The sequence below is a fragment of the Dermatophagoides farinae genome, chromosome 1 (assembly GCF_024713945.1).
Source record: "Dermatophagoides farinae isolate YC_2012a chromosome 1, ASM2471394v1, whole genome shotgun sequence".
In the NCBI taxonomy this organism is placed as follows: domain Eukaryota; kingdom Metazoa; phylum Arthropoda; class Arachnida; order Sarcoptiformes; family Pyroglyphidae; genus Dermatophagoides; species Dermatophagoides farinae.
Genome location: NC_134677.1, coordinates 7,546,428 through 7,569,374, shown reverse-complemented (window position 1 = coordinate 7,569,374; position 22,947 = coordinate 7,546,428). Strand labels below are relative to the sequence as shown.

The following is a 22,947-nucleotide window of genomic DNA, read 5'->3' as shown; positions in this document are numbered from 1 at the left end:
ACAGAATTCAATAAAGTTTGTTTTTTTTCGCCAAGAAGAAAAAGAAAAAAAATGACCTACAAATTTCAAATAAAAAACAACTCAACTCATAGTTACACAGGTAATTTTTTTTTAGACAATTTTTATTATTGATGATCAATTTTTAAAAAAGATTTTAATCTTTTGAGAACTGGACAAATATTGGTACTACCGACCTACCGAGCAATCAGATCTTTTATCTTATATATGGCCAATTTGTAACGAAGAAAAAAAAGGTCATGAATGATAAAGAATTAAGTAAAAGCCAAAAAAAAAACTTGAAAATATTTTACAATTCAATCAAGTGAGTTTGAGTTTTTGGTTCTTTTTATTTCTTTTCTACCATTCATTCATTCCATTCCATTCCATCGGGTGATAATAATAATAAAGATATATATTCACCACTCTTCTCGACAAACGGTTTCTTTTTCTTTTCTTCGTTTTTATTGTTGAGAAAAAAAAATGTCAAATTTGACAATATCATAAAGATTGTTGCGATTCAAACGATGATGATGATGATGATATTTAACGATAAACGAAAGGGTCATATTTATTTAAATTCAGGTGTTGTCACCTGGAGAGTGTGTGTGTGTGTGTGTGTAATCAATAACTGATGATCGCGGCTCTATTTTATTCAAACAAAACAAAACAAAACAAAAAAGAATGAAAAACGACGACGACGACTATATTCAAACATACAGTGGTGGTGGTGGTGGTGGTTATTAGTGAATATCATGAATTGAATCAAAATGACGAGGCGCGCGACTTTTAAGAAAACAAAAAAAAAATGATCATGAAACATTTTGTGAAACCCAATGAAAAAAAAAATTTGTTTCATTTTTCCAATTCAATTCATTTTCATTCCGGTAAATCAATCGGTAGAGAACCACTGTAACCACCACCACCACCACCGTGTTTCTACCTTAGTTTCTTCAATCCGTAATAAAAAAAAACTTTCAAGTCAAAGCCGGCTTTCATTTCTCGATATATCAATATCACAATTTGTGTGTATAGTGTGAGCCTTGATATACAACACACACACACTTAACTTGCTTTGGTAAAAATGTAAAATACATATTATTATTACATATGGTAGATTGGTTGGTTTTTATTTTTCTCCTTTTTTTTCAATGATGATTTGTTGTTGTTGTTGTTGTCGTTGGTATGGTGAAACAACTACTCCTCTTGCCACATCCAACTTACACACACACACACACACATAAACATAGGATTTTGATTCTCCTCCAAATCGGTAAAAAAAAACTAAGGCTAAAAAATGCCTTGTCGATCAGTCAGTTAGTCAGTCAGTCAGTCGATGATAGTCATTCATAGTTGTTGGTTCATTCTCTGTGATTGCCATTAACCATCATCATTGATTCGTTGGTCGGTTTTTTCTCTAGATTCTGGTGCTATCGGATCGACCATTTTAAATATATAGAATTTGTGTCTTTGAATTTTCAAGTTTTTATCAAATGTTTGTTTATATATGTGTGTGTGTGTGTGTGTGTACTGGAAAAAGCCCTTGAAAATTTTTTCTCGACCGATTCATTTCTGGTACTGGTACTAGTCTTGAATCGGTTTCTATGAATTCATGTGGTTCTTAAGGATCGTATAGTTGTGTGCCTTTTTTTGTATATTTATCCACAACCAGAAATGGAGCTTTAGAAAGAGAAAGTTTTCGAGAAATTATGGATCATTCGTTCCAATAACAACAACAACAACAACAACTTGTCCTTGTCATTCATTCACCAAAACCATATATATAGTTTATTGTGCAATCTCTCCATATATATCTGTGTGTGTGTGTGTGTGGGACCATCATTATTAAATTCCAAATCCATGTTTGTTATTTTTTTTCTGTTTCTCATTTCTTTTCTCCATGAAGATTGATGATCCATTAAATCATGAAACTCAAATAAAGAAAACTTTGGACCAATTCACAACAGTTTCAGAAAATTTAACGTGAAAAGTATTTTGGAACTTTAGTAACAACAACAACTGTTTCTGTTGCTGCTACTGGTTGTATGGTGTTTTTTTTTTCATTTTCGTTACGATGGAAAACCATTATCATCATCATCATCATCATCATCATTGGATCACATTGACTTTCTACATTTTCTGATTCTCTTACTCTCTGTATCTCTGATAAATACGGTCATATGATACACAAAAAAAAACGATTCGGAAGTTGACATTTGTTGGCCATTTCATATGACCTTTCGTATAAACAACAACAACAACAACAACAACGGTCATATGCTTCTTTGTCCTTTGTGATCAAACATTGTCGGAGTTTTTTTTTTCTCTGACCTTATAAGATTTTTCTTCGAAAAAAAATCCATTCATTCTAAATATTTCGTTTGATTTCAAAAGAAAACTTTTTTTTCATTCGGAAATTTAAATTTTCTTTGAATTTGCACGAACAAAAACGAGGCCATCAAACATCATCATCATCATCATTAATTCTAATATCGTTACCGAAAGAAAAGCTACACCAGAAAAAAATGTCTGCCAAAAAAAAAATAATAATGTCATCGATGTGTATGTCGGTTTCTGTTTCTGTTTCTGTTTGTTTCGTCATGTAAATGTCAATAGCCTTTTCTCAGCATATATATATCTCAACCAACAATACATGTTTGTGTGTTTATGAATAGAAAAAAAAATCTTATGAATGAATCTTTTCACCACACCACATACCACACCGCACCATACACACCATACACACACACACCTCTACCACCAATCACCAAAACCACCTTCTCAACGAAAGCAGACACTTAATCAACGATAATATAACCAATATTTTTAATCTGATAAGAATCTGAAATCATTTGTCGTTGATCTAATATATTAATATAAAAATGTATCCATTGTTAATAATAATGATGATGATGATGACGATATCATCATGGTGGTGGTGGCAACAACGATGGACAACAACGATGAATCATCATACATACCGTTATTGTTATTTAAATCGATTATCATCAATAATAATTATGATGATAATGATGCTATACATAATTGCCATTGATTTTAATCAAAATCAAAATAATTTTTATATTGTTCATGGTAGTAGTATTAGTAACAATAATAATAATAATAATATGTATACACCTGTGATTGGTACCTATACTTATCAACAACATCCTTCTAATCATCAACGTTCTTCACAGCCATCATCATCATCATCTGCTGCTGCTGCTGCCGCCGCAGCATCTTCATCATCATCATCATCATTATCATCAATATATTATCATCATAATAATAATCCAAGAATTAATTTCGAAAATGCTTATAAAGAATCGATTAATGAGATACGAACAATATTTATTAAACAACATTATAATTTTGATGGTAAGTAAAAACTTGTTCTGTGTGTGTGTGTGTGTGTTGAAAGAATTTTTGTATGTCTGGATAATTTTGTGTGTGTGTATGTGTGTTTATACAATGTAAACCAGAACCAAAGAAAAAAAAAAAAACCAAATGATAAAACATCACCTGTTCAAATGTTCAAGATGTGTGTGTGTGTGTGTTTATGTGTATGTACAATCAATCAATAATCAATAAATAAGCTTGAACAACACACACACACAGAGAGAGTAATGAGCAAACAAAACCATAAAAAAAATGATGATTGTTGTGCGTAGGCCTAATACACAAAAACGAAAACATTGATTTACAACAACAACAAGAACCTCGATGTTCAATCTATCAATCAATCAATCAATCAATCAATCCTGTTCGATAGATTAGGCGGCATCGGCTCTCGTGTTTTTTTTTGTTTGTTTGTTTGATTCATCAGAAAAAAATTATCATTTTGATTTGCCATTTAGCTATCCATCATTTTAATTATGAAAATATTTTCCAATCCAATTGATAATGATGATGATGACATAGAAAATGTATATATAGTGTAGGTGTGTGTGTGTGTGTAATTATTCTTTTCAATGACAATCGCAAATCAATCAATCAATCGTGATCAACAAGTTGCAATAAAACAAAAACTTTTTAGTAAATTAATAATAATAACGGAACAAACAAAACAACCTGTGAAATGAAATATATAAATATTTATGACATTAGCAAAAAAAAAAATTAATTTTTTTCAATTACTTTTTTCCGGTTTCTCAATTGATGATTCATTCTTTTTGGGGGAAAAATCAATTTTTTTTTTTTGAAATGACAAATAAATGTTTTGCCTACAGAATCCATTAATCGAGAAAGAAAAAACAAAATTGTAAAAAATGATAATCGAAAATAACAACAAAGAAAAAAAATCATAACAATAACAACAACAAAATCTGGCCAAAGACTAAAACAAGTTTTTTTTTACCATTCATTTAAGTTTGGTTGTTGTTGTTGTTGTTGTTGTTGTTGCTTAAATATTCGTTTCGTTTATCGTTCTTGTTTCGTTTTTGCCGGAGATTTGGTCCGATGATTGGACCTCGTACTTCGTCAAACAAAACAAAACAAAAAAAAAAAACAGAAATTTTTTTCAGCTTTTGAACAACAACAACAACAAAAACAGAATTCTTGATGTATGTGAAAGAAACATAGCTTTCGATATCATGCTATTATGCTGTTTTTTTCTGGGTGGGGGAGTATGAGGGGTATTATTATAAATATTAAACGATGACTTGTATACACACACACACACATTTCTTCTTTCTCACCTTTGGTTTTGTCCATTTCCATTCTATAATATTCATTTCGTTCGTTCATATATACATTGATTTCATTTTCTTTTTTATTTCGAACGAACGAACGACGACGACGACGACCATCAATATCGAAGACTTTGACTTTTTTTTATATGAAAATGTAGAATCGCTTATTGCTGCTGGCGGTGCTGGTGGTGGCGGTGGTGATAGCGTTGATGATGATGATGATGATGATGGTGGCCAAACTTTAGTCGGATTGTACATTGTAATTGGAATTTTTTTTTTTTGCTTTTGAAACCCCAGAAAAAAACACTATTACCTTGCTGTTTTTTTTTTTTTTTTTTTTTTGAAAGTGTAGTGTGTATAGTGGGTACATATCATAAAGGTAAGAAATATTTAAAAAAATGGCTTACCATTGATTTTGTGTGTGTGTGTGTATGCCTATATTTGCTACCTTCTATATTCAAATAGCTCAATGGCCGTTTTATTATTATTATTTGTTTGTTTGTTTGTTCGGATTGTTTATTTGTTTGTTATATTTGTAGCCATGTATATATTTTTCAACAACAACAACAAAAATGAGGATGATGATGATGATAACCTTGTAATCATCATCATCATCATCATGGTACATACCGTCATTTAGGATTGTCGATTTTTTAAGCCTTTATTGCCATCATTGTTGTTATTGTTATTTGACTGATTTTCTAGTTGAAAAAAAAACTGAAACAATTTGAAGAATGGAATTGAAAAATAAGAAAAGATCAATAAAAATAAAAATAAAAAAAGATTTTTTTTTTCAGCATTTAAACCGAAAATGAATAGCTAAAAAAATGTGAAAACCCTATCATATACACACACACGCACAAACTCAAAGTTCAAATTATCTATCTAATGGTCTAAATGCACATGAATGTTATTGTTCATTTTTTTTTGTTGAAAAACTAATTTAGTGAATATTGTCACCAGCCTAAAAAAAGACATATACCTGTCTAGGTTTTTTTTTTTGATAGAATTATTACCTTATTGTCCATCATACAACAATTGTAAATGTGTGTGTATGTTTGCATGTATGTAATGAATGACGATATTATTATCACATTTTCTTTCAGATAATATACATTCAGGATTTGTATATTCCTTAAATATGATTATAAAAAAAATGATAATTGTCAAGAGAAAGAGAGAGAGAGAGAAAACTACTTACATGAGGTCAAATATGATTATGATGATGATTGGTGATTGGTTTGTTGATAATGTCATCAGATCATGTTTATGAAATATAATATTTTTATCATTAAAAGCCCCCCGTCTATTCTTAGAAAAAAAAGAGGATTATCATCATTAGCCAAATATTTACCGTATTTATTTATATATTCAAAATAAACATAGTTAACATTATTATTTACTGAATATTACCTGTCTATTTTAATCATAAAAGAGAGAGAGAAAAAAAAATTACGCTTAATACCTGCACACACACTGGATTCAAATAATCAGCTATTCTCAATTTTTACTGACAATAACCACCATCATCAAATTCAGTGACACAATTTTAGTGATGAAGAATTTTTTTTCTTCTATTTCAATGTTTATATTACAATTGAGAAAAAAAAATTCAAAAATCATTGTTATGACTAACGACGAGACACAGATACAATTTATCTGTATTTTCATCAACTAAATACACACAAAAACACACACACACACTTGTCAATCAAATTTTAACCGATACATAAAATAATCATCATCACCATCATCGGTTGTCATCATCGTTTTCATTTTAAATTCATTCAAATCACACACTATAGTGTTTACCACTTGTTGTTGGAAAATAAAAATGATGACATTATATGGAAATAACACAAACAACAGGTATAATACAACAACATAAACACTCATTGATTAGTGAACTGATTTTTTGATTGATTTTGATTTAATTTTCTCTCTCTCTCTCTCTCAATCAATTACAATAACAAACGAAAAAAAATATCATCTCTAATCTGGTTGATCACGATTGTCATATCATCGATCAATCAGAAATTATAATTTAATCATTTTGTCATTTCTTCTAAATTAAAATTTGAGGGCAAATGTTGCACAGAAAAAAAAATTGCTGATTAAAAGTGGAGTTGACACAGAAAAATGATAGATAGAAACAGAAAAAAATAAAAAAAAAAATCAAAGATTCCGGATGTACGATAGAGCGATGATGCACTTAATTTTCATTCTGATAATGATGATGAAATGGTTGGTCGCGCTCTTTTTTTTTATCGTCAAATTTTTTTTCCCGAAAAATAAAAAATTTCTTTAAAAAATAAATATAAAAATTTATTACATTATCAACATTTTCAAAAAAAAAAAAAAATATTCGAACGACCACATTCGATTTACCTGTCTGTGTGCAAATAGTATGTTGGTGGTGGTGGTGGTGGTGACTTGTGTGTCCACATTCCATCAAACAAACACAAAAACATTCGAATTTTTTTTTCCAACTTTTCATCATTAAAAACGATTTAGATAGATTGAATTTTATTGAAATGGTCAAAATGAAAAATCAACGTTAATAATTTTATATTATGTGATATAAATGTGTGTAGGTAATGACCGTTTTCATGTGAGATTTTAATTTTTTTTTGCCTATTGATTGATAGATAATCTTCTTTACTAATTACTACCGATATGTGTGAGCTTTTTCTTTTGATTAAGATTCTTATTGACATCAACAACAAGATTCAATACAATTTTGGATTTGTTCGAGATGTTCGACACTAAGAAAACTTATTACACAAAAAAAACAGAAAAAGCCAAGTAAAGCAACAAATTCTTGATTTGCCATTTGGAATTTTAAATTTCGTTTTTTTGTTGTTGTCGTTGTTGTTGTTTGGTGTTCTTTGTTTATCTATCAAAAAAAAAAGAAAAAAAAACTAAACAAAATCCAAATAAATTTTTCATTTCACAGCATGTGATCAAGCGAAATTTTTCATCATTCATAGTCATATAACATACACATATTTTTTTTTATCGAAAATAAAATAAATTCAGTGGTTCAAAATCGATGACCATCATCATCATCATCATCATCATTGAAGTTTTTTTGTTGTTGTTGTTCTATACTACAAATCAAATGGCGGCAAAAAAAAACAACAACAACAACAATAACAAAAGAAAAAGAAAATTCTATGAACATTGCCGATCGCGAAACACACATCGCGATACACGAAACATTTAATATCTAAGGTGTGCTAAAAGGTGGAGAATTCCACACACACACACACACACACAGAGAGAGAGAGAGAGAGAGAGAGAAACTATGGACGCCATTATGATCATCATCATTGGATGCCGACATTGATTATCAAAAGAAATGATGATGATAATAATAATAATAAATAAATGAAAGGAAAAAAAAATTGAACGAATACCCGTCCTGTTTGTGTGTGTGTGTGTTATTGATCAATGTTTTTTTTTTAATCATCATCATCAATATATGTTTGTGTGCAGATGGTTGATGTTCATTTAGATAAGATGTGTATGTACGTACATCATTAATCCGAATTAAGCCACTAATGATTCGGTTCTGCTTGCCTGTCGTTTTTTGTTTATCGATTTATTTATTCATTATGTTTTTTTTTTTGAAGTGATTTTTGAATGAATGAGTAAATCGAACAAACACAAGCACAAACACACACACACACACACACTATCGATTTAAAATTTTTTTCAAAAAAAAAAAAAAAAATCATTTTTTGCAGATAAAGATGAACACCACATTTAACATAGACACGAATTTCATGGAAAAATTCTTTTTTTTTCTCTGACCGAAGCTTCTTATCTTTTCTTTATGGCTTCTTATCTAGCCCACTTTTTTCGCTTTTATTCATCATCATCATCATCATCATCATTAATATTTCAATTCAACACGCAACAATAATTTTATTTTCGTTTGGTTCATTCATACAAGCTATGATGATGATGACCAAATACACACACACATACAAAACATCGAAGAAAAAAATCGTGATCAAATGATTTTCAATCATTTTCGCTTTAATTCTTAACTTTATCCATCCAGCTTTATCTATTGTAATTGCTGTTGTTTGTAAGTTTCACCCAAAATGATGATTCCATTTTTAATATAATAATCAATCGAAAAGAAATAAAGAAAAAAAATGATGAGAATTCACGAATATTTTTTTTTAAAGAAAATTCCAATATTATAACTATGTGTGTGTGTGTACATGGAATGGAATTTCAACAATGTGAATGTATATAACACACCAAAGTAACAAAAAAAAAAAAAAAAAACTTTTGACGAATATTTTTTTTTTACTGTGATTTGTTATGTTATTATTATTATGAATTATGAATTATGAACTCATGAATTATTATTATTATTAATTTTTTTTCCACAGCATTCTTTCGCCATGTATTAACCATGTCACATGCGGATTTTCATCGAATGTTTTCCGATACATATGGAATATTATATGATCGTCATTCATTCATATTCAATAATATGTTTCATAATCTTGAACAATATTACAATGATGGTCAATTAGATCTTACAGTGGCAATGAAAGAATTTTTTAATCTTTTATATAAAAAAATGTTTGAAGAATTGAATGCACAATATGCATTTGATGCAAATTATCTTAATTGTACAGTAGAACATATGGAAGAAATGATGCCATTTGGTGAATTGCCACAAAAATTAATTGTACAGGTACGACGTTCATTTGTTGCTATTCGTACATTTGTACAGGCACTTCGATATGGTAGTGATATATTGAAAACAATCATCGAGGTTAGTAGTAATCAATTAATGTTGAGAAAATAATTTTTTCTAATTCAATTTCAATCTGAATTTAGTTGCCCACAAGTACGACCTGTGAAAATCGTCTACATTCATTATCCTATTGTTATGGATGCATAAATGGTCATCATTCAACAGCAAACAATGTAAATGTCATATGTCAATCAACATGTATGAATTTTTTGGAAAAATGTTGTCTACAATGTCATAATAATCTCAATAAAGAATGGAATAAATATCTCAACGATATGATACGATTAGCTAGTCGATTGAAAACATCATTCAATATTGAACATATCGTTAGCCCTATTCATATACAAATATCGGATGCAATTATGAATTTCCAGGAAAATGGCCGTACTATTTCACAGAGGGTAAGTATTAGTAATTTATTCATGTTGTACACACACACATGAACAAACAAACGATAAAAATATCATCATGAATTGGATATTAGTTATATGATATTAATTAATTTTTGCTTGCCATACATGCACACAGCTATTTAACAAATGTGGCCGACCTGTTCATCGTAAACGTGAAAAACGAAATGATAATCCAGTACTAAATCAACCATACAATAATCATCATCATCATCATCATTACCATCATCAACAACAACAACAACAACCATCGAATGTTGGAAAGCCATACCAATTTCCAAGAATACCAAATACAATGAACAATTCTCATAGGCAATTACCATCATCACTTTCACAACAACAACAGCAGCAGCAGCAGCTTCAACAACAACAAAATATTGACAGCATAATCGATTCAATGACAAATGATTTCAAAACATTTAAAAATTTTTGGTCAAATTTGCCAAGAAAATTATGTTCATATTATAGTACCAGTGCGAATTGTGTTGCTAATCAGACGCTTCGGTATGTGAAATTTTTAAAGTTAAAAAAATTGAAAAGGATTTTATTTTTCCCCTCTTTTTTTCACCATTATATATAAAAAAAACAGAAATTCAGATGAGCCAAATTATCGTGATCGAAACAATGTCGAAATCATCAATCAACAGATCTCAACATTACGATTAATTTCATTCAATCTGAATAAAGCATACAATGGTTTGGATGTGGATTTTGAAAATAATTGTATGTTTTTAAAAAAAAAAATGAAACAAAAACCAGATGTTTTTTTTTATGGATAAAAAATTTTATTTTAATTCATTTTTTAATCCATTAATACAGTTGATACTGACAATGATGCTCCAATTGATGATGAAATATCCGATGATGGAAGTGGTGAATCATCGGGCGACGACGATGGCAGCGGTTTTATTGATTCATCTTCCATCGACGAACATGAACATAATAAAAATCCAATATATCAGCATAATGATCCACGAACAAATCAATCATCATCTAATAATGACATCCATTTCGATTCAACTGAATCCGCCACTCCCATTACAACGACGACGACGACAACAACAACAAAAATCATTACATTGGATATAACAAAAACGGCTGGATCATTGGGACATAATAATCGACCAAATTACAATTCACAAATCCTAATTATTATTTCATCAACATTATTGACATTTTGGCTATATCAATGAAATTATCGTCAATTATTTGTTTGCTTGTTATTGATGATTCCTCTCTTTCTCTTTCGTTTACCCATCTTTTCCTTCCTTTATCATCATTTAATTGATTGATTTGCTGTGATTTATTTCATTTCATTTTTTTTTTTTGCTGATTTTATTTTCCTGTATTTTTTTTGGGAATACTTGTATCATTTGTAATAATATTTTTTAGGCCATATGCGTTGTGTGTGTGTGTGTGTGAATGTATGTGTGTATTTGTTTGTATTTTGTATATATATATTTTTGATTGAAATGATTATCTCAATTGTGATTTCTCAATTTCTTTATTATTCAAATTATTAAAAAAAAAGAATTTATTTTTTTTCATTCATTCAATCACAAATATGTAATTTCCATCAAGTTTTTTTTTCTTCCGATTGATCATGTCACAAATAATGAAATTAATGGTTGTGTTGTGTCATCAAACCACAATGCTGCTAACGACTCGATTTAATTCATCAAAACGATAAATTTGTCGTAGAAAATAATCACCATAACGTGGTGCCACCTTTGTGTCAGCAATATGAATCATGTCCTATAGTTAATTCATCAATAGTTTGAAAATTTCAATTTTAATTTTAGTCATCATCATCAACAACACAAATGATAAAAATACTAACCTTATCAATATAGAAATCAACATCTGAACCGGATTGAAATTCATCCAATTGTTTTGATGATGATGAATAATTTTGCATTTTATGTTTGAAACAAAGAAGATAACGATTCAATTCTTCCGCAGGTATTTCAATGATGCTTGCCAATTTTTCAATAGTCATTGTTGTATAAAATTTTAATAGACTACGTATTTCCAATAATTTTTGTTGCTGTTCTACTTCTTCCAGGAAAATTTTTATCTGATGTCGATACGAAATATTATTAGCCATAAATGATACAATCTTCGGGCATGATTGTTTAAAAACATTTTTGAATTCTTTAATATCTCCAGAACGTAATTTAATGAATGAATCGTGCATCTTTTCCTCCACCTGATTCATAATGCTTTCATCAATACGTTGTGGATGTAATGCTAAACAAATGGCCAATAATCGATAGATACGATCAGTTTGTTTTTCAATCATTTCCATTTGAAATGTTCGATAATTATAAATCGGTTTTGTACGTTGCATATAGACCAAAATATTTGAAAACGTACGAATAGCATCGGAATATCGACGCATCATCATGTAGGCAAAACCAACATAATAGAATGTTGTCACTTGACAAGCCAATACACGTGATATAGCCATACTTTGCAATTGTTGACGATTTAAATCAATATTTTCCAAAACTTTAATGGCCAAATAATAATCACCAAGCATACAATGAAGTCTTAGTAAGCCAATCAAACTAAAATAGCCAAGCATTTTGTAAAAAATAAGACGACCATATTCACCGGCAACAAGATCCGGATCACGTCCATTATTAAATTCACGAAGCTGTTGATTAATGTTTGATTTATCCACCAATGAATAAAGAACATTCAATACGGCATGAACATTCCAAACATTTGGTTTGTTAATGTTTTCCTTATCTTCTGGTGATAATTCGGCCGCTTTAGCTTTGAAAGCTGTAAATGATTGAAATTGATAGATAAATTCATCGATTATATCCCAAAGCCATTGATTGGGCAATTCCAATGGTTCAGTGTTTTTCGAAAGAATATAATTGAATAATTCACAATAATTAAAAAATGATTTCAATCGAATTTCGGTCGGTACTTCGGCATCCAATGAATAATAATGACGAAAATAAAGATCTTTGTAAAGAATGAGAAAAATGAAATCATCCTTATCATTTGAATCGATGATCATTCTGACAGCATTTTCACTTGGCCATGGTTCACTTTTATAATACATTTCGGTCAATTTATTGAAATTATTTTCATAAAGAGCTTGAATCTCATAAACATTTCGATCAACAATAGATTTTCTTAAATTGAGAATAAATTCTTGAATTTGATCGGGAACATTTTCATATTCGGATCCATTATCATCATAATCATCGGAATCATGATCGTCCATCATTTTTGATTCTGGAAAAATGAAAATTTATTTGAAATTGAAAAAATCTTTACTTCATAAACACAAAAAAAAGACAAGGAAACACGTTGAACTGAATGAGTATAAAAAACAACAATGTACATATAAAGGAAGCGGCTTTTTCTATGCATTGTTCATACATTGCAAGTTGATTAGAATTTTGATAAATTTAACAAGCATTGTTCCCTGCATACAGAACGTATCGTTACAAGTTGCTCATTTTTCTTTTTAAAATTTTTAATAATTTAAAAAATGTCAACAATTCATCGTGATCATCATCATCATCATCATAACCGTCACAATAATGATGATGATTATTATCATTCTGATTATAGACATGATAAATATGATAGACGAAATTATGACCATAAAGACAATAGGTAAATTGATTTGAAATTGATTTTTCAATTATATTCTCATTATTTTTCATTTCATTCAGAGATTATTGGATAAAACGACGAAAACAACGTGAATCGATTGGCCGAAATGGTGTCGGTTATATTTGGAATACATCACCAATACCTACGGATAATAGTGAAACATCAAATGATGATGATGATGATAATTTTGAAAATATTAATGATATGAATGGAAAAAATGATCGTAAAAAACGTAAACATAAACATAGTAGCAAACATAAATCGAAAAAGGAAAAGAAGAAAAAACGAAAAAAAGATAAACATAAAAAGCGAAGACATTCATCATCACCATCACCGTCATCATCGTCAGAATGTAATAATGATGATGAAATAAAATTCCGAACCGCTGAAGAGGAACAATTTGTCCGTGAATTTAATGAGAAACGTAAATTGAATGAAAAACATGATGAAAACGATGAAAGTGATATTGTTGGACCAGCACCGATTGAAACATTAGAGTTGAATAATCGTGATTTCGGTAAAGCATTGTTACCAGGTGAAGGTGCAGCAATGGCTGCATTTGTTAACGAAGGTAAACGTATACCACGTCGTGGTGAAATCGGTTTGACTAGCGATCAAATTGAATCATTTGAAGAAGTTGGCTATGTAATGAGTGGTAGTCGTCATCGTCGTATGGAAGCTGTACGTATACGTAAAGAAAATCAAATCTATAGTGCAGATGAAAAACGTGCATTGGCAATGTTTAATAAAGAAGAACGTACAAAACGTGAAACCAAAATTCTAACACAATTCAAAGAGATGATTAAACAAAAACAATCGAATAATTGATTTAAGAAATTTTTTTTTTTTTTTGTTTCATCAATTAATTAATACCAGATATTATATGTGCATATGTGTGTGTGTGCATGTAAGTTTTGTAATAATGTAAATATTTGATTAATAATGAATAAATCAATTTTTTTTTGAAACAAACAAAACAATTTGAAAAAAAATAATGATAACAAACAGACACATGGTCATCAAAGTAATGCTTTTTCAATTAGTATAGCATCAAATGATGATGGTGGTTGATGTGTGAAATTTGAAAAATACATATCAATTATTGTACCATTATCAACATAAACAACTGGATATATTTCTGAACCTTTTACATTACGTACTTCATATTCGATTGGTTTATTATTGATATGAAAACGTAATTCCACATGATCATAAAGTATGGCGATGATATCACCTTCTTGGATATCATTGCCTAATTGATATAAGATTTTATTATCATGTACAATCGTACCATCTTGTCGTAATACCCAACTTTGACTATCGGTACCTAATGGTATTGTATTCAGATCTACATTACTAGTGGCAAGGCCAATACCAAAATTGCCTAGAAAAAAAAATATGGAAAAACAAAAAATCGAATGAATTCAATTCATTTGTCAAATTCCATTAGATACCTGATTGCTGAACTTTAGCCTCGAAATAGGCTTTGTTTTGTACGATTGGAAAATTGGTTATAGCACCACCACTGCCACATATTCGACGTCCTTTTTTAATGATAACCACATCGTTCCCTAAACCAATTGATAAGCGCCAATTACATTTAATTTAAAGATTGGAAAAAACGAACCAACACTTGTTCCATCCAAACATATTTCATTAAATGATTGTTCAAAATGTGTTAATCGTGTTGATTGAAATCCAAAACATCGATTCAAACAAAATAGATAATCCATTATCATCGTATTGAATTGAATAAGAATCACATTTATTTGACAACACCCGATTCTTTTTTTTTAACAGAATCAAACAAATCTGTCAACAATTAATGCAAATGTTACGCCATCTGTTATTGTCATTATCTATTGTAATATTGAATTTGGCAACAGATGTTTGGTTGTGGAAAATATTTTTTTTTTTTTAACAATCAACCAAAATGCCGACCAAACGTCGATTAGGCAAACAGCGGAAACCATCATTACCGCCGCGGGTAAAAAATGAACAACAAGATCAAGATTGTACGAAGCAATCGGAAACAAACACTCATTCCTACATATCAACTAAATGGATATTCGTTTGGTTTCTATTTGCACGTCTTTGTTCAGCTTTATGGAATAACATTAATGATTGTGATGAAACATTTAACTATTGGGAACCATCACATTTTCTAATCTATGGTAATGGATTTCAAACATGGGAATATTCACCCAAATACGCTATCCGATCATATGCATATCTATGGCTTTATATGCTACCTGCTAAATTGTTGAAATTTTTTTTTAGTAAAATTGTGATCTTCTACATTACCCGTTTTTATATGGTGATGATTTCGGCTTCTATCGAAACTTTTTTATTCATGTTAGTAATGATTGTATTGAAAAAAATTTAATTTCTTTTTTTTGATTTAGATCAATTCGAAAATATTTTGGTAATCAAACTGCAGTCTATTATTGTGCTACTTCCTGTTTGGCTGCCGGTATGTTCAATTCGATGACAACATTTCTTCCAAGTTCATTTGCCATCTACATTGTTTGTTTATCATTGGCTTTTTGGCTTCGTGACAATGATCAGCTTTTTATCTTTTTCTTTGCTTTTGGGTCGATTCTTGGTTGGCCATTCATTTCGGTAATTGGGTATGATTTTCAAAGAATTTTTTTCCAATCAAATTTATTAATAAATTTCAATTGAAATTCATAACCAATTAGAATCCCTATGGCATTACTTATTCTTCTGTCAAATCCGAAACAATTCATTAAAGCGTCTTGCATTTCGGCTTTGATAATATTAATACCAACTATTGCGATCGATTCATATTATTATGGTAAATTTGTATTTGCCAGTTTGAACATTATCCTTTACAATGTGTTCAGTGAACATGGTCCAAATATTTATGGAACTGAACCATTTTCATACTACATAAGAAATTTATTCCTTAATTTCAACATTTTCTTTTTCATTTCTTTAACATCTTTTCCGATTTTGGTGAGTAGATTTCTTTTTCAATCGTTAAAATAATTTCAAAATAATTACACATCCATAGATGATCACATGGTTTATGAGTATAAAATTTCCAATCAAAAACCAGAATTGGATTAAGCAATTTTTGTTAAATTGTTCATTACATCTCTGGTATATGATATTCTTTTATCAAGCTCATAAAGAAGAACGTTTTATGTATCCAATCTATCCTTTATTGTGTTTGACAACATCTCTGACATTCAACAATTTGACATTGATTGTCGCCTGTTTTTCCCACCGTTTACAGTCATTTATGCGAAAATTGATTGGTTTATCATTTTCAATATTTTTCATTCTCAGCACTGCTAGAATATCTGCACTATACGAAGGATATTATTCATCAATGAATATCTATCATAAATTCTGGGAACCAAACATGATTATCGATTCGACTTTACATAATACAACAACAACAACAACAAGAATTATTTGCCTAGGCAAAGAATGGCATCGATTTCCAAGTAATTTTTTCATTCCATCTAAATTTCGAATTGAATTTATTGCATCGGAATTTCGTGGACAATTACCTAAACATTTTGATACAAATGTCACATATCCAACTCGTACGATACCTGATCATATGAATGATATGAATCAAGAAGAAACCGAACGCTACATCAAAAATGTTCAAAAGGATTGTCATTATATTATTGATTCAGATTATCCAGATTATTATGGCCGTGATTATCCATATTCTAAACATCCAGAATCATGGATAATAATTAAATCATTACCATTTCTTGATCAAAAACGATCACCAAATATATTACGTACATTTAGCATACCATTCATTTTTGAAAGTAAATGTCAATTTATCGATTATAATCTATTGGCCAATATCAGATATTATAATAAGTACCATTAATTTGATATCCACAATCCACAATCATCATTATTAATTAATTGAATTTAATCAGCAAAAAAAATGATTAATAATTAAAATTTTTTTTATAAATTTGATAATGCGCATGCGTAATCCGAATGTTTTTATCCTCCCCTTTTTGGTTTAGCCAATCACATGTTAACACGATACATGGCATTTTTTTCGTTGTTATTTGCATGCAAGTTCTGATTATTACAACACACACATAAAGCCAAACATAGAAACATTCATTCATTTTCAATGAAAATTACTATTTGCATCATTCATATGGTCATTGATTAAATTGAATCTAATTTAATTAATAATTAAATTAATAAAATTGCATCGTTTGACCAGCCAGTAATTTATTGATTGATTGGCATACGTCATCACCATATTTTGGATTTTGGATCAAAATTTTTTGTTTTGTTTTGTTTACATTCGAGTGGCAATCTGAAACAAAGTCCAAAATAAAAATGGTACAAGCATCTATGGTAATCAAGATGCCACCAATGGCTAAAATCTATTTTCCATTATTATTCGATATTGTTTTTAATCTTTGTAAGTGATTTTTGGAAAAATTTTTCTTTCAAATTGAAATTTAACATTTTTATTCAATTTTATACAGTATACTGTGTTTATGGTTCGGATGTCGATACGCATCTAGAACTTGGAATGGAGCTATTAATGAAAGGACAACTAAATGATGCTTTATCTCATTATCATCTTGCTGTTGGTATGATAATAAATATAGAAACTAATACTTGAATTGTTAATTAATTTAATCGTTTTTTTATTTGTTCAACAAAAACAAATTTTTATGCATAGAAAATGATCCAGATAATTATCTAACTTATTTCAAACGTTCAACCGTTTATCAAGCAATGGGTCGTTATCGATCAGCATTGGATGATCTGAATGAATGTTTGAAATTGAATCCAGATTTTGTTCCGGCACGATTACAAAAAGCTGTCGTTCTTTATAGACAAGGAAATCTTGATCAAGCACAACAAGAATTTGAATATATCATACATGTTGATCCACATCATCCAGATGCACATCATTATTATGAGCAGATTGAACATTTAAAAAGTGATAAATATCTTGCCGAACATTTGGTGGAAATCGGTAAATGTTCTGAAGCAATACCGTTGTTGAATAAACTTAGCCAAGAATTGTATTGGAGCTACGAACTACGTGAAATGAGAGCACATTGTTTTGAAAATATTGGCGATATAATCAATGCAATAAACGATTTACGTGCATTAACAAAAATGAAATCCGATAACACCGATGGATTCCTAAAGCTAAGTAAACTTCATTATCAGATTGGTGAACCAGAAGAATCGTTGAATGCAATACGTGAATGTTTGAAATTGGATCCCGATCATAAGCAATGTCATCAACATTATAAAAAAGTGAAAAAATTGGCCAATCTTTATAAAAGTGGGACAGAATTTGCTTCAAAACATGATCATCAAGGTTGTATTGATAAATTACAAGCAGCTTTAGAATTGGAAAATCAGATGCCGAATTTGGTTCATCTTTTCAAATCAAAATTATGCCATTGTTTAAATCTGGTATGTAAATTACAATTTAGGATTTTGAATGAAATTCAAATGAAATTCTATTTTTTCTCTGTATCCGATATATGTTGTTGTTGTTGTTTAGAAAGGAGATGCCCAGCAAGCAATCAAAGTTTGCACAGAAGTATTAGAATTACATCCAAACGATATCCATGCATTATGTGATAGAGCTGATTCATATATTAATCTTGAAAATTACGATGATGGTAAGCAAATAATAAATTTAAATTAAAATTTCATCCTTTTTTCATCCTTACAACAAACATAGCATCAAGTGATTATAAAAAAGTGTTACAAATCGACGAAAACATGACCCGTGCCAAAGATGGCTATAATAAAGCCGAAAGATTGAAAAAACAATCGAAAAAACGTGATTATTACAAAATTCTTGGCGTTCCACGTCATGCAACGAAAAAAGATATAATGAAAGCATATCGTAAAGCAGCCAGTAAATGGCATCCCGATCAATATCAAGGTGATGAGAAAAAAAAGGCAGAGGATAAATTTATTGATATTGCTGCAGCCAAAGAAGTGTTAACCGATCCAGAAAAACGACAAAAATTTGATAATGGAGAAGATCCATTAGATCCTGAACAACAGAATGGTAATGCATTCCATCCATTTACACAAGGATTCGATCCATTCGGTGGTCGATATACGTTTAAATTTACATTTTAAACATTAATATTTTTACCAATTTTTCTCTCAAAAAAAAAATTTGTAATATAATAACACGTATCAAACAATATTTATATATGTGTAAATATCATTTTTGTCATCTGTTTTCTTTGAAATTTTTTTAATTTTCTTAATAAAAAACTTGAAATTGTTGTTTCTGTATATGTACTATGTGAAAAGCCACTGACAATGTGTGTTTGTTTGTGTGTGTGTGTGTGGAATTTATATTTATAAATTTTTTTATTATTTTTCTCTTCATTTAATGTTTTTGGAATTGTTTTTGCTGCTAAAAATCATTTAATCAATTAACGATGAATATAAAGAAAATGGAAAAAGAAATTCATCAAGCGGTCGTATTGATCGATAATGATGAACATTTTGCTCCTATTGAGCTATCCAAGCCAAAAGTTCTGATGAATTTAGTCGATCGTCCAATGTTGCAATACACAATCGATATGTTGACATTATCAAATATTGATGAAATTTTTCTATTCTGTGGTAAATTTTTTGAAGAAATTAAAAAATTCATCGAGTAAGTTCAATTATTAATTATTATTTTAATAGAATTGAAAAACTAGTTAATTTTATTTTATCACTTTTTATAGCGACTATAAACGTAAAGTGTATGTCAAATTGAATATTCAAATATTTTTCTCTGAAGATTACACAAGCCTTGGACCGGTGATGAGAGATCTGTATTCTCGTGGAATAATAAAATCAAATTTTATCCTAATACATGGTGATTGTGTAGGAAATCTTAGACTGGACAAAATGATTGAAAAACACAAGTAATCAAAACTGGATGAATCAACAATTGGTTGTGTTGGTCTAATTATTTTTTGGCTTTCTATCTTATACATACAGGGAAAATATAAAAAAAGATCCTGGCTGTGTAATGACTTGTATTTTTCGTAAAGTGTGGCCAAATCATCGTTCTAGATCATCGCCAAATCAAAAGACAATGATAGCTTTGGATTCTCAACAGAAAATAGTTTTGTTTGAAAAATCCATGAAGAAACGCGCCGAAATACCAACGGTTTGTTTTTTTTTCTACAAAAATTTTCAAATTGTTTTTCTCATACAATTTTTTTAGGATTTATTTGAAAGAAACTCTTGTATTTCGATTCATTATGATCTACTTGATACTCAAATTGCTATCTGTTCGGAAAAAGTTCCACCTGATTTTTCGGACAATTTTGATTTTGAAACCCGTGAAAATTTTATTCATGGTCTTTTGGCTGATATTGAAGTGAGTGGTAAACTATGCACTGAATTTCATAATTTATATTTTAATTTATTTTTTACCAGCTGCTTTGTCATCATATTCATGTGGAAATTCTTGAAGAAGGTTATGCTGCTCGTGTCGATAGTATTCTAGCTTATCGTAATATAAGTCGTGACCTATTGCAACGGTTCGTTTATCCAATTGTTCCGAATGGTCGTGTTAGTGATATTAATATTGATGATGAAAATATTGAGTGTTTACAATTGGATTCTGATTCTGGCCATAATGAAGAAATGAACGAAAATCATGATGATGAATGTGATTCAGATAGTACAAAATTTTCCGATGCTTCCGACGATAGTTATGATAGTTTAGGTGATGAGTATTCAGGTTAGATTCTTTCTGGTATTTTTTTTTGTTGCTATTTTAATTTCATTATTAATGTTATTTATCATTATCGCAGCATTCTACAATGAAGTATATGATAGTGTTTCACGAGGAATTGAAGAACATTCCATCGCAGAGAATATTATATTGGAGATCAATTCATCAAAACATGCATATAATGTTCCGGTGAACGAGGTGAATTCATTGGTAATCAAAGCCGTTCTAAATTTAGCACTGAATAGTGATGGAAATTTTTCATCCACTGTTAAATCAAATCTAAAATATGGTCTACCTATAATTCAAAATTATATCAAAAGTATTTCATCACAAAATGATTGTATCTATTCTATTGAAGAATTTCAACTACAAAACAAGGAACTGGTTACCAGCTTACATTTGATCAAAATAATTAAATTTTTATATGAAGAAAATGTACTTGAAGAAGATTTGATTTTAAAATGGTTTTATAAGCCAAAGAGTCTTTCGGATCATGTCACCAGTGAACAGGAAACATTACGAAAATCAAAAGAAGTGGGCCTTTTCATTAAATGGCTTGAGGAAGCTGAAGAAGAATCCACGGATGATCAGGATGATTAATTGATTAATTAATTTCTTTTTTTGATTAAATTGATTTTTTTAAATATAAATTTTTTTTCAATAAAAATTTTTCAAAATTTTCCCGTAAATTTTTTCAACAACAAGAAACTTTCCGTGAATCACGCGTGTACGTACACTGTATTTCCTCTCTTCCTTTCGCTCACTGTTGTGCTTGCCTCGTGTTTTCATTTTGGTTTTTTCGACGTTTTTCTCCAGTAATTATCATTCAGAAAAAATGAATTTGAATGTAAAATCGGTCAGTGTTAAAGATGTTGATCAAAGTGAATTTGTTGTTGCATTGGCCGCTTTTCTTAAAAAGTAAATTTTTTGAAAATTTAATGTTTTTTTAGCCCACATGTCATCACGAAAGCAACTTATTGATTTTCGTTTTTTTGTTATTATTTGATAATAGATCGGGTAAATTAAAAGTGCCGGATTGGAGTGATTTGGTCAAAACTGCTGTGTATAAAGAATTGGCTCCATATGATGATGATTGGTTCTACACACGTTGTGCTTCGGTTGCCCGTCATTTGTATCATCGATCCCCAGTTGGTCAGTTGAATTATTTCGTTTTCAAAATTGATTTGTTTTGATTTTTTTTTTGTAAATTTCAGGTGTTGGTGCCATTACCAAAATCTATGGTGGTAGAAATCGTCGTGGTGTACGTCCATCGCATTTTTGCCGTGGTGGTTCGAATATTGCTCGTAAATCCCTGCAAGCATTGGAAGGTTTGTATCATTTCCAGCCCTCCCCCAATAAAAAAATTGATTTTTCTCGTAATTTGTTAATTTTAATTTCAATTTAGCCGTCAACTGGGTGGAAAAGGATGCCAACAGCGGTGGTCGTCGTTTGACAAGTCAAGGTTGCAAAGATATGAATCGTATTGCTGCTCAATTGAAAGAAGCATCTCGGAAAAAGATTCTGGAAGAAAATGCTGCTATGGCAACCACGGCATAAGATTGTTCTTTTTAAAAATTCATTCAACAAAATTATGTTCGATTTTTTTCATAAAAAATAAAAAAAAATTAATATAATTTTTTTGCATAATTTTTCCATTTGAAAAATTCTTTTTCA

The 22,947-nt window shown here is 29.7% G+C and overlaps 8 protein-coding genes across 9 annotated transcripts; 6 read left to right on the top strand and 2 right to left on the bottom strand.

The window, feature by feature from the left end:
* The first annotated feature begins 1,318 nt into the window (after nucleotides 1–1,318).
* On the top strand, nucleotides 1,319–11,437 carry LOC124493133 (glypican-6-like). Of its 2 annotated transcripts, none has more exons than XM_047056207.2 (6): nucleotides 1,319–3,375; nucleotides 9,098–9,489; nucleotides 9,555–9,872; nucleotides 10,000–10,385; nucleotides 10,471–10,604; nucleotides 10,701–11,437. In XM_047056207.2, the coding sequence occupies exons 1-6, from the start codon at nucleotides 2,880–2,882 to the stop codon at nucleotides 11,072–11,074; spliced, it is 2,100 nt and encodes a 699-aa protein (XP_046912163.2). In that variant the 5' UTR covers nucleotides 1,319–2,879; the 3' UTR covers nucleotides 11,075–11,437. The 2 variants fall into 2 exon arrangements, with proteins under 2 accessions (XP_046912163.2, XP_075588720.1); XM_075732605.1 differs by lacking the exon at nucleotides 1,319–3,375 and adding an exon at nucleotides 8,205–8,784.
* Nucleotides 11,367–13,238, bottom strand: eIF3l (eukaryotic translation initiation factor 3 subunit l). Its single transcript, XM_047056040.2, has 2 exons — nucleotides 11,722–13,238; nucleotides 11,367–11,636 (listed from the first exon to the last, which is right to left on the bottom strand). Exons 1-2 carry the CDS (start codon nucleotides 13,126–13,128, stop codon nucleotides 11,523–11,525), a joined length of 1,521 nt encoding a protein of 506 aa, XP_046911996.1. The 5' UTR covers nucleotides 13,129–13,238; the 3' UTR covers nucleotides 11,367–11,522.
* Nucleotides 13,239–13,341: 103 nt separating this feature from the next.
* Nucleotides 13,342–14,354, top strand: LOC124493009 (uncharacterized). The gene is made up of 2 exons (XM_047056042.2): nucleotides 13,342–13,523; nucleotides 13,583–14,354. Exons 1-2 carry the CDS (start codon nucleotides 13,396–13,398, stop codon nucleotides 14,349–14,351), a joined length of 897 nt encoding a protein of 298 aa, XP_046911998.1. The 5' UTR covers nucleotides 13,342–13,395; the 3' UTR covers nucleotides 14,352–14,354.
* A 188-nt stretch (nucleotides 14,355–14,542) lies between these two features.
* On the bottom strand, nucleotides 14,543–15,325 carry LOC124493010 (SPRY domain-containing protein 7). Its single transcript, XM_047056043.2, has 3 exons — nucleotides 15,151–15,325; nucleotides 14,978–15,094; nucleotides 14,543–14,907 (listed from the first exon to the last, which is right to left on the bottom strand). Exons 1-3 carry the CDS (start codon nucleotides 15,260–15,262, stop codon nucleotides 14,543–14,545), a joined length of 594 nt encoding a protein of 197 aa, XP_046911999.1. The 5' UTR covers nucleotides 15,263–15,325.
* A 66-nt stretch (nucleotides 15,326–15,391) lies between these two features.
* LOC124493006 (alpha-1,2-mannosyltransferase ALG9-like) lies at nucleotides 15,392–17,759 on the top strand. The gene is made up of 4 exons (XM_047056039.2): nucleotides 15,392–15,878; nucleotides 15,929–16,153; nucleotides 16,226–16,502; nucleotides 16,561–17,759. The coding sequence occupies exons 1-4, from the start codon at nucleotides 15,457–15,459 to the stop codon at nucleotides 17,401–17,403; spliced, it is 1,767 nt and encodes a 588-aa protein (XP_046911995.2). The 5' UTR covers nucleotides 15,392–15,456; the 3' UTR covers nucleotides 17,404–17,759.
* P58IPK (dnaJ homolog subfamily C member P58IPK) lies at nucleotides 17,597–19,824 on the top strand. The gene is made up of 5 exons (XM_047056041.2): nucleotides 17,597–17,961; nucleotides 18,029–18,136; nucleotides 18,229–18,980; nucleotides 19,072–19,192; nucleotides 19,255–19,824. The coding sequence occupies exons 1-5, from the start codon at nucleotides 17,877–17,879 to the stop codon at nucleotides 19,662–19,664; spliced, it is 1,476 nt and encodes a 491-aa protein (XP_046911997.2). The 5' UTR covers nucleotides 17,597–17,876; the 3' UTR covers nucleotides 19,665–19,824.
* Nucleotide 19,825: 1 nt separating this feature from the next.
* eIF2Bepsilon (eukaryotic translation initiation factor 2B subunit epsilon) lies at nucleotides 19,826–21,954 on the top strand. Its single transcript, XM_047055940.2, has 6 exons — nucleotides 19,826–20,196; nucleotides 20,270–20,452; nucleotides 20,529–20,700; nucleotides 20,758–20,913; nucleotides 20,973–21,279; nucleotides 21,353–21,954. The coding sequence occupies exons 1-6, from the start codon at nucleotides 19,976–19,978 to the stop codon at nucleotides 21,871–21,873; spliced, it is 1,560 nt and encodes a 519-aa protein (XP_046911896.1). The 5' UTR covers nucleotides 19,826–19,975; the 3' UTR covers nucleotides 21,874–21,954.
* A 65-nt stretch (nucleotides 21,955–22,019) lies between these two features.
* On the top strand, nucleotides 22,020–22,907 carry LOC124492921 (small ribosomal subunit protein eS19). The gene is made up of 4 exons (XM_047055943.2): nucleotides 22,020–22,191; nucleotides 22,286–22,425; nucleotides 22,488–22,601; nucleotides 22,679–22,907. The coding sequence occupies exons 1-4, from the start codon at nucleotides 22,109–22,111 to the stop codon at nucleotides 22,828–22,830; spliced, it is 489 nt and encodes a 162-aa protein (XP_046911899.1). The 5' UTR covers nucleotides 22,020–22,108; the 3' UTR covers nucleotides 22,831–22,907.
* The last annotated feature ends 40 nt before the right edge of the window (nucleotides 22,908–22,947 follow it).

Coding starts and splice junctions, on each gene's coding strand:
- eIF2Bepsilon (XM_047055940.2), top strand. CDS start 19,976: ATGAATATAAAGAAAATGGAAAAAGAAATTCATCAAGCGGTCGTATTG. Junction 20,197..20,269: donor GAAATTAAAAAATTCATCGA/GTAAGTTCAATT, acceptor CACTTTTTATAG/CGACTATAAACGTAAAGTGT. Junction 20,914..20,972: donor GTCTTTTGGCTGATATTGAA/GTGAGTGGTAAA, acceptor ATTTTTTACCAG/CTGCTTTGTCATCATATTCA.
- LOC124493133 (XM_047056207.2), top strand. CDS start 2,880: ATGTATCCATTGTTAATAATAATGATGATGATGATGACGATATCATCA. Junction 3,376..9,097: donor ACAACATTATAATTTTGATG/GTAAGTAAAAAC, acceptor TTTTTTCCACAG/CATTCTTTCGCCATGTATTA. Junction 10,605..10,700: donor TGTGGATTTTGAAAATAATT/GTATGTTTTTAA, acceptor CCATTAATACAG/TTGATACTGACAATGATGCT.
- LOC124493006 (XM_047056039.2), top strand. CDS start 15,457: ATGCCGACCAAACGTCGATTAGGCAAACAGCGGAAACCATCATTACCG. Junction 15,879..15,928: donor ATCGAAACTTTTTTATTCAT/GTTAGTAATGAT, acceptor TTTTTGATTTAG/ATCAATTCGAAAATATTTTG. Junction 16,154..16,225: donor CCATTCATTTCGGTAATTGG/GTATGATTTTCA, acceptor ATAACCAATTAG/AATCCCTATGGCATTACTTA.
- LOC124492921 (XM_047055943.2), top strand. CDS start 22,109: ATGAATTTGAATGTAAAATCGGTCAGTGTTAAAGATGTTGATCAAAGT. Junction 22,192..22,285: donor TTGGCCGCTTTTCTTAAAAA/GTAAATTTTTTG, acceptor ATTTGATAATAG/ATCGGGTAAATTAAAAGTGC. Junction 22,602..22,678: donor ATCCCTGCAAGCATTGGAAG/GTTTGTATCATT, acceptor ATTTCAATTTAG/CCGTCAACTGGGTGGAAAAG.
- LOC124493010 (XM_047056043.2), bottom strand. CDS start 15,262: ATGATAATGGATTATCTATTTTGTTTGAATCGATGTTTTGGATTTCAA. Junction 15,095..15,150: donor TTTGGATGGAACAAGTGTTG/GTTCGTTTTTTC, acceptor CAATTGGTTTAG/GGAACGATGTGGTTATCATT. Junction 14,908..14,977: donor GGCTAAAGTTCAGCAATCAG/GTATCTAATGGA, acceptor TTTTTTTTCTAG/GCAATTTTGGTATTGGCCTT.
- LOC124493009 (XM_047056042.2), top strand. CDS start 13,396: ATGTCAACAATTCATCGTGATCATCATCATCATCATCATAACCGTCAC. Junction 13,524..13,582: donor TATGACCATAAAGACAATAG/GTAAATTGATTT, acceptor CATTTCATTCAG/AGATTATTGGATAAAACGAC.
- eIF3l (XM_047056040.2), bottom strand. CDS start 13,128: ATGATGGACGATCATGATTCCGATGATTATGATGATAATGGATCCGAA. Junction 11,637..11,721: donor TTGATTTCTATATTGATAAG/GTTAGTATTTTT, acceptor AATTAACTATAG/GACATGATTCATATTGCTGA.
- P58IPK (XM_047056041.2), top strand. CDS start 17,877: ATGGTACAAGCATCTATGGTAATCAAGATGCCACCAATGGCTAAAATC. Junction 18,137..18,228: donor TCATTATCATCTTGCTGTTG/GTATGATAATAA, acceptor TTTTATGCATAG/AAAATGATCCAGATAATTAT. Junction 19,193..19,254: donor TCTTGAAAATTACGATGATG/GTAAGCAAATAA, acceptor CAACAAACATAG/CATCAAGTGATTATAAAAAA.